Source organism: Dendroctonus ponderosae, unplaced genomic scaffold (assembly GCF_020466585.1).
Source record: "Dendroctonus ponderosae isolate FM_Combo_2020 unplaced genomic scaffold, Dpon_F_20191213v2 Dpon_F_20191213_349, whole genome shotgun sequence".
NCBI classification, from domain to species: Eukaryota; Metazoa; Arthropoda; class Insecta; order Coleoptera; family Curculionidae; genus Dendroctonus; species Dendroctonus ponderosae.
This window is the reverse complement of record NW_026018558.1, coordinates 10,742-20,433: the sequence shown is the minus strand read 5'-3', so window position 1 is coordinate 20,433 and position 9,692 is coordinate 10,742. Positions and strand designations below refer to the sequence as shown.

At 37.1% G+C, this 9,692-nt stretch overlaps 1 protein-coding gene across 2 annotated transcripts; it reads right to left on the bottom strand.

The window, feature by feature from the left end:
• Nucleotides 1-629: 629 nt before the first annotated feature.
• Nucleotides 630-7,451, bottom strand: LOC109536987 (muscle M-line assembly protein unc-89; the record flags this gene model as incomplete). Of its 2 annotated transcripts, none has more annotated exon segments than XM_048665399.1 (6): nt 630-3,229; nt 3,860-4,741; nt 4,792-5,040; nt 6,117-6,354; nt 6,973-7,174; nt 7,235-7,451. In XM_048665399.1, coding segments are annotated over 6 exon segments (4,097 nt in total), but the record flags the coding sequence as incomplete, so codon positions are not given.
• Between the last annotated feature and the right edge of the window lie 2,241 nt (nt 7,452-9,692).

The window sequence follows — 9,692 nt, the reverse complement described above, 5'->3', positions numbered from 1 at the left end:
TATTGTTTCACACACTGGTGAATTTTCAAATGGATCATGAGTGCAAATGGATTTTCTCATAAATTAAGCACAGCTATAAATTTGCACTTAAGAACTGTCTTTTACACTGATGAGTTTTTCAGGCTTTTAGGCCGTGGTAGAAAATAATGTTTTCCAGGCGTTTCACAAGCACGTCGGCTTGAAACTACGTCTGAGGGTGCAAACCACTCGTGCTTGCGAAACGTCGGAAGTAAATTATTTACCACATCATTCATCAGCGTAAAACGATGTTTGTTTAAGTATGGGAAAAATGTACAGATTTAATGAATTTATGAGAAGATCCCTTTGAACTAAAACATGAATATTTTAGAATATCATTTCAGGCAAGTATCGATTTAATCGTTGATTTGTTCAAACATTTGTAACGTTTTTTAGCCACTTTTCCTTCTAACCGTTTTCACCCTTAAAAGTAAATTACGAGTTATTACCACTACCATTCAAGGAAATGCGTTTTACGGCGTTTGCATAGCAAATAAATATTTGCTTAAACATTACAATAGGAAGCGCACATTCGAAGAAAACAATTAAATAAAATTGTCTTCCATAATCCATTGACGTTGGTCCAATATTAAACCAAAAAACACGGCAAATATTTAACCAATCATTTATTATGAATAACATCACTTTTCAATTAATATCAGCTCTCGCTTTGGAAACTTACAAGTATCTTGTAATTACTTAGAATAGCTCTTAGAAGTAATTAGTAAAAATAAATAGTGAAATCATAGATTTCATTTCGCTATCAACCCAACACCATTAATAACTATAAGCACGACTCCATATAAGGCGCACGTGCCTGAAAGAACAAAACTTAAATTTCTACACTAATTACTAAAAACCAAATGGGGAAAAATTGCATTTTCATATAGATGAAATACAACTCATTCCGTCTTTTTCTTCTGCATCTTCTTCAAAACCCATTGAGGGATTCTTTTTTCAATTTCTTCTTTTAGCTGTCGGTAAACCATGACTAGCAATACGGGTATGGCTAGAAGTTCATTGTGGAACAAATACAACCAACACGCAACAGCAAACATAGCCAGATCAGTCAACCAATCAACTGCTGATCGGACTTTTACTTCGGCTTGAGCTCTTAACTCATTGTGTTTTTCTGGATCTGTGGAAGGCCCTGGGCCTGTGTAACTTTGAAAGGAATCAAGAAATCCTGATGTTTGGGTCATTATTTCCTTTAACATGGGCCTGCGCCTGACCTCAAGATTCTTAGATGGGCTGCTCTTTCCCTTTCTCACAGGAGAAGGAGATGTTTTCCTGGGTCTATACTGTGGATCATCTCTAAGAGAACGGTTATTCCAATTTTCAGTTCTAGCTGGGGATAAAGCGGCGTTTCGCGTAATACTAGTGCCTCGTTTCGATGGCGATTTTGAGCGAGTGACCGATCGACGACTTTTGGGATTTGGAGAGGATTGCCTGGTTGATTGGGTTTGAGTACTCGTCCCTTGATTCGCTCTTTGTGGAGAACTTGCAAAGTTGCCCAACTGAATTCCCACTCCACTATCTCGCCGAGGCGATGAAGTGCTGATTGTCTTCGGCTTTTCTTTCAACACTTGCCCAACATCACTTAGCCTACGGGGCTGAGAGCTTTGAGTCGCTACCGGAGGCTTTGCTGGAGGAAGTGAACTTTGCCCAACACTTTCAAGTTTTTTGAAATTTTCATTGCTCTCTTCACTTGGACGCCTCATAGGAGATCTAAATATGGGGACCGAATCGTAGTGATCAGTGAAACTACTTCGCCTATACCCAGAAACACTCTGGTACCCACTATCTTGACTAAGATTTTCCTTTGAAGGAGTCTGTTCTTTGCTGCTATTTTCTTCCTCTTGAGGTGTCTCGCCCGAGTCTGCGGCACGTTTCAACTCTTCCCTATCCAAGAAAGGGTTGCTTCTTCTTCTTTGCCCGATACTCCTGACTATATGATCATAATGGTCTGCCACCGCCTTGGCTTCCTCATCAGCCTTCTTCCTGCTGAGAAGATTATTTGGTATTACTATGCTAGCAGCAGTCATTCCTGAGATTTGTGCCACAGCACTCACACTGGGAAGAGTTGAGTTACTTTTCGTTTTCTTCGAAATTTTTGGCTCTTTTTTAGGAAGCAAACTTTGCGCAGTGGTTAGCGAAAATGAGCGTTTCCTAACTTGTTTAAGTTGGTCATCGCTTTCATCGCCCGAAGATGATATCAGTGGTGGCAAAACAGGAACAGCCAAAGATTTCGATCTATTTCTCTGCAATATTATGTCAGGTCTAGGCGATAGTGCTCTTGGAGCTTTAGTGGGCGACGATGGAGGAGAAACGGCAGGAGAAACGTTTGGAGACACTAATGGGGAGTCGGTTTTCTTGAGAATCGGTTTGGGTACGAAATTCGGATCTGGCAGTTCTTTCTTTTTATTTAGAATTTCAAACGGTTCTTCTAGAATATTTTGCCTTATTCTTAAGGCGCCTAGTCCTCCTGGGGGACGATATGTGTCTTCTTCAATCGAAGCTTGATCGATCTGCACATGCCGGGTCTTGTTTACTTCAGATTTAAACCGCTCCACTTCTGACTCGGAGTCAGTTTCACTTTCCGATAAACTTTCTTCGTACTCATCCATCCACCTTTCTTCTTCTGTTATTGTTACTGGCTTCCGCTCAAAACTGGCCTGTGAGTATGTCTTTTTGCGAGCCCTCGCTCGTTCAAACTCCTGATCCGTTAGCTCTTCAGACGTGCTTGGCTCACTAAACATCAACTCTCGCTTCATGTTTAACGACGGCAGGGCCCTTTTCAGATTATTTCCCGCTAGGGTTTCCACCTCCGAAGTACTCTTCAAACTGTGTCTTTTATGAGCCCATTTCTGCTGCTGCCTGACGGTGCCTGCAGACATTTTCCGTCTCAACGAATGTCTTCTATCTAGTCCCACAATATCGTCACTATCCTGGGAATTAATCCGAATTTTCGGTATCTCATAGCTAGGACGCCTTTCAGAGTTTTGAGCCCTGATTCGTTCTAGCTCACGCTCTTCGGCTTCGGCAGCTTCAAAGAATCTCATCATCGTTCTTTCATGCAGAAGCTCAGTTGAGCTGGCCGAATTTTTAAGGGGCAGAAAAATGAGGGGTTCCATGGTGGAAAGTTCAGGTGCTGATAGAGATAGAGGTGGTGCAACTGGACTGTCATCAAAATTAAACACATTCGACTGATCTAGAACATGACGTTATTTTAAATGTGAATAATAGAGATTTAAATTTATTTTAATGTAAAAAAACTTTAATGGCAATTGTAAAGTTGCAGTCGAACCAAAGCGAAAAGAGTTACAGGGAGTTCCCCTTTAAATTATCGGGTAAAAAGATCAATAAATGGAAAAATACTGCGACTAAATTCAATTCCAATCTGCTTGATATCGACCTGTAATTTATGTATAAAATTCACCAAAAACTTTGTGGACCCAGTATTAAATGCAATCCGACCAAATTTTCAGGAGAAAAGAATGTTAGACGTGTTTCTTTTGCCCTGAAGATTAAAATGAAACTTAAGGTGAGGAGAAGCTCACGTATTCAAATACCGAATTGAAAAAAATCGTTTTTGTGAAATTTAAATTCATTCTATTATAATGGAGAAATAAACGCAACAAATAGAAAAATATTGCACTCGATACACGCTACTTAAGCAAAAGCATTATCAGACGCTTAAAGCAAAATTTAAAAATAGCATCCAATTCGAGTTGAACTTTCTAAGAGCAATTTGTTTTGCCCATATGAATCAAGTGCCTATAAAATGTTTTTGATTTGCAACCCAAACATAAAAGCATAAAAATACCATGTAAATATTTACCTTGATTATTTTCATCAGAATAAAGCACCAACATGAATTCTGAGCTGCCCGAAACTGTTGCACTGTGCTCCCTTATCAATTTCTTCCTCCTTTCTGGACTTGTATTTTTCTTGGGCTCCACCACTACAGGAGTGAGCGCCTCTGCTGGTGACTCAATTTTCACTTTATACACCACGTGATCAACTTTAGGTTCGGGTTTTTCTATTTTATTCCATATTTTTTCCATATTGCTTGTTAAAGAGTCCCGCCTCATATTCTTGGGCATTCTTAAGTCTGGAGAGCCATAGGCCAAATCTCTGGCCAAGGAGGAGCGATCGAAAATATTTTTGTTGAATTGAGCTGATACGTCCTTACGAGGAAGCATTGGCGATGCCTCTGGGGTTTGATGTTGGCTTTTGCTTTTTGTTCTTTTAGGGCGAGTGGGTGGAGACTGGGGAATTGAGTTATTAGCATGTGAGGCTACTTCCACTCTGGTGGACGAGAGTGAGCGAGGTTTGTTGCGCCTCTTTGCAGTTGGAGATGTTAACTCCTCAAAAAAGTCCTGGGGTTGATTGCGACCATGCGGTGGAGGATGCGTTAATCCTCTCTTGAGATCCGGGATGAAGACCACCTCAGATTCCTCGCTTGGATCGCTCACTCCATAAGGGCTCTCCGCCTTAATGCGAAACTTATACTCGCTGCCTTCTATAAGATCACCAAGTCTTGTGGTGAGTTGGCGACTAGTGGCAGCTTTAAGCCAGACATTCCACCCCAACCTGTAGTACTCCACAATGTAGTTTCCAATTTTGCAACCTCCATCGTCTTGAGGCGAAGTCCAGGATAAAGTAACCGATCTGCCTAGAGTCATTACCACTCGAGCTTTTCCTGGAATCGAAGAAACACCTTCTTATTTTATAAGGACACTGCCACATTGACCAAAGGATCCGGCTTACCTGGTGGAGAGGGTTTGTCCGTTACGGTGACTAAAAACGATGCAGTTTCTTCCCCTAATTTGTTTACAGCCTTGACTTGATATTCTCCTCGATCGCTTCGTTGAGCGTCTGCGATTTTAAGCGAAAGCGATTTGTCGGTATAGTCGATTTCGTATCTATCATTGTTCTGGAGGGATTCGCCATTATGGCTCCAGAACACTAAAGGGTTTGGCCTTCCTACCACGGTCACTTTCAATCGGATTATCTCACCTGGAAAAATTATCATCATCAGTTTTAGCATTTTTTAGATTAATTATCGGGATATTAAGTGCCGTTCCATGGATCTGTTACCGGAATTTAAAAAACAGAAAAGACCGAAGATGTTATTGTTTTAGATGCAATAAAGGGAACGTCCTTACAAATACTTCAAGATTTTGCAAAACCCAGAAATATCAATCAAGAGGTTGTTTCTTTGGATTCGTCAACTTCTTCAAAATTTCTTCACTTCAAAAAGACTCAAAATTTTTGTTAAACACTAAGCAGTTTTGTGCCAAACTTCTGCGGTTGGTTGACGAGTTTATAAAAAAAGCAAGTTACCCATATAGGAAAGATATCTATTTTAAGTTTAAGGAAGAAAACCTGCTCAAACCACACTCTGCCAAACATTCAATCGTGTTTATCAACGCTTTTTTCAATCAAAATAAGTTCAGTTTATTCAACTAAATGCTACTGCATTGGAACATTCAAATTTGAAACAACCAGGAAGAAATTAAGTAGTTGTTTGCGGTTTTTCCTGGTAAAATAAATTTTGATTGTGAAACAAATAATAAATACATTTACATTATTTTATTGGACTCAATAATATTAGTAACAAAAACTGGTGATAATGCATAGAAAACAAGTCGAAACATAAGTAGTCTGTTTAAATACTTGTAAAATTAAAATAAATTTGTAAAAAATATTGAATCAATCAAGAATATAAATAGCAAATTCTTTGGATTCCAAAATCACTAAAAAGAGATGTAGTGACAAAAACTGTAGCAATATGTTCTAGAATTAGTTCTCACTTTAAGGCGGTTGGAGATACGAAACGTTGCGATTGCAAAAAGCAATGGAAGGAAGTCCGAAATTAAATAAATTGATTGAAACGTTACGGCTTATTAGAAGGAATAATTAGAAATAATTTACATGGCAACTATATATTAGGATCGCCCCAATTTCCATAAAAGCTTCATTAGCCGCACAAAAGACTCAAATCCGGTCACAAAAGAACCAAGAGCTAAGTACATACAACTCAGCTAAAAGTTCTTCACCTTTACATCAGGAATAATACTTTCCAAACTTACCCAGCTCGAATAAAAGTCCTTCTTCGTAATTTCGTGGAAGTCGAATACTTGGAGGAGCTTCCACAGTAAGTCGACTTTTAGAAGAAACATGTCCAGCTCTATTTGTGGCTGTACACTTGATTTCGCCTTCATCAGACAATGAGGTCTGGTGGATCGTGAGGACGCTTCGATCATGCTCGGTGAGGACTCGGATTCGTCTGCTGCTGAATATTTCGAAACCATCTTTAAACCAACATACCTGCAGATAATCAAAATTATGGAATATTGAAGTAAAAAATCGAATGCTTTAGCTTCCTATTCGCCTGTTTAATTACTGCCTGTCTTATAAATTTGTGCAAAAAAATACTAGCAATTGACAGCAGAACTTTAAGCCCTATGTTTTTGTAGAAAGTTTGAAAATAAAATTGAAAAACGACGCTTTTTCCAAATTTTTTGAAGCAAAACCATATTAGTGAGTAAACAGTAGGAGATACGTTAGCCGCCTAATTATCTAGAATCATACGGTCAAGAAGTAAAAACAGGGCTGCATTAATCGATTTAATTCCTTTCCTTCATGTACAGTTGATGATGATGATGATGAGATTGATGAAAGTGGGGCGAAAACACAGTAGAACAAAACTATTTAAATGACATTACTGAAAGTTTAGAAAACCGACAAAACAAACTTATTACTTTATCCTTGTCAAATTATTATTTTTTTCAACATAAATTAATCAGTTGGCACCAAGTTCGGGTTTTCCGGTGGCCAAACACTCGGTTTCGAAAGATCTATCGATTTTTTCAATAAAAACATTAAATCCAACTTTCAAAGTTACTAGCTAATAAAAATTTCTTCCATCTTAGAACCAGTTATTACCTTTGGGGCAGGCTGACCCAAAAAGTGAACCACAAATTCGCATTTTTCGTTTTCCAGTGCAACAGTTTCGCTAACTTCCTGAGTGAATTTCGGTGCCGTTACTGCTGATCGGTGTAACGTTACAGTGATCGGTTCGGATACTTCCGAAGGATTCGAGTATCCGACTGCATTTTCGGAACTCACTCGAAACTGATATCGCCATCTGAAGCAAATTGGGCATGTTATTTGTTTTTAGTTTTTCTCCTGTCCTGGCTTAGACTACCCTGGTTCTAGTCCACTAAGGGTGATTTCTGGGAATGGAACCGGTAAGGGGGTGGCGCGCACCCAATGTGGCGAACCCACTCGACGATGTTCCACCAAGTAGCCGGTGATCGGAGAACCTCCATCGTTAACTGGCCGAGTCCATCTGAGACTCACCAAGTCTGGAGTTCCCTCACTTTCTGGAAGGAGTTCTGGTTTGCCTGGCGGCCCTGATCGATCTAAGACAGAAGCATGCAGCTAATTCTTGCTTATAGACCTGCACTTCGTGTTGTTGAGAAACTTGTTAATAATTAACCATGAACCATGTAAAGGTTAACTTGGGACAGTTTTTGCAGTCACGATTTCATTCAAAAACATGTAACAGCAAGAACGTGGACAGTATTCCAAAACATGTAACAATATGAGTGCTAGGAAATAATTTACTTTACCTGATTACCAAATGGGTAACTAGTGGAACATATCTGCGGAATTATACAAAAAATTCTGGTTTTTTCCAGGACCAAAGAACTAACTTTTCGCAAGTTTCTAATAATAGTTGAAAATTTGTCTGCAGTTAACCATTTATTAACAAATGTATTATTTTGCTCCCATTTTTATCATTCTTTACTTTGATATACCAACTGAAACATGCGAGTGAAGCAAAAAATTAATATTTCTGTGATTAATTGGTAAAATAGTTAATTTAAAAAAATTAAGGCAAGCTTCCTTAAGACTTTACCTGTTGAAATTCTACTCGACAAAATTAACCAGTAGGTAGGTTAATTAATCAGTATAGTGTTCAAGGGTTAATGAAATATGACATTGAAAAAATATTAAACTACATATGGTCGACGTGACAAGAAACATAGATGTAAGTAAACCAAACCAGAGATTATACAAGGAGAAACAGTTATATTAAATTATTATATTTTCATTTACCTACGTCAACACTTTGGTCTAGTCCTTTTCCAAAGCAGAGTCCTATGTTAAGCAAAACAAATTAAGGTGCAAATTACTGAAAGCCTTTTAAGTGATTTCCTACAGTTAAAACATGAATAACAAATAAGAAACTTAAATTAATAATATTGGGACTATTTCGCGCTTGATTATGTAGCTCTTCTCAATTTCAGATTTTTTTTTCGTTTGCTGTTCAGTTATTTTTCCTTTCATCTCCTGTTATGAAAATGTAGTACATAAATACTATTTATTGTTTAGTTTTTGATGTTATTTTTTTTGGTCTCCTTAACTGATGGAAATTAATAATTAATAACTGCATATTTATAGATACAAATTAACCAAAAAGTAGATTTTTAATAGGTAGAAGCAACAAACATGTAATTTAAAAAAATCGGCAAATTAAATTTTTTAACAGGATTTTAAGATTTTAAAACATCTATTAAATAAAACTGAATTTCCTGAATTACTTCTTACAAATTAATGAGCAGAATTACCTTAGACGAGTAAAAAAATAACAACTATTTGTAAAGGTTTTCTAAATGATTTATATTTTTAAGTTCAAAAATTTGAACCAAGTGAAAAACTTATTTGTTGCTTTTAACATAACAGTCACATTTTTTTATCTTGGAACTGTATGCGGTTAGCCGAATCATTTCGCAAATACACTTATACAGGGTTATTCACGCTATACGGCACGGAATTTTGCGGGTAAACCGTTTGATTTTTAAAAAGTATTACTTTATGAACTGTCCGACGCCTACCGAGCGCACATTTTAAAAATATTTTTGTAATGTACAGGGTATCCCAAAAGCTCTAAAGGTATCAAAGTTGCGTTTTTTAAAATGGAATGTCCTGTATATTATTGCATTTTTGGATTCGCTGAACCCAATAAGTGTCTGTTTTAATAAGGTTTATAATACCTAAATCTTAAGGTTTTTTAAATAACACGAATTTAATCAAAATCTAATTTAATTTTTACGTGTTAAATACTTTAGAAGTGTTTAAGTTATGTAAGCGTAATTTATAGTGAAGTGTAACAAGATATAATATTTTATATCCCAATGATAATAAACTTACCATGTTATACAGGGTGTCCACAAATTTACGCTAATCAAATAAGAACTTTAAGTGGCTCTAACTTTATTAATTTAAATACAACCCCATATTTTTTAACTTACCAGGAAATGCAATTTTTAATTACCTATCGAATGGTATTAGGATGTCAATAGCTAAGTTTTTGCCTTTTTACAAAATACGTCAAATAGTCGTTCTGTGCACCATTTGGTGTTGTTTAATTTAAGGTTCCGATGTATCCAAAGTATCTTTTTGATAGCTAGAGTGGTATTGTTTTTTGTAATTGTAGATGTATTGGTCGTTATTTTAATATTATTATTGTGTTGCCAAGTGAAAATGAAGAATTATCCAAGAGAAGAGCGTATTGACATGATTTTCACCCTTGGAGAATGTCATAAAAATTGTTTATTGGCTTCTTGAGTTTATGCTCAAAAGTTTCCTGAAAGAAA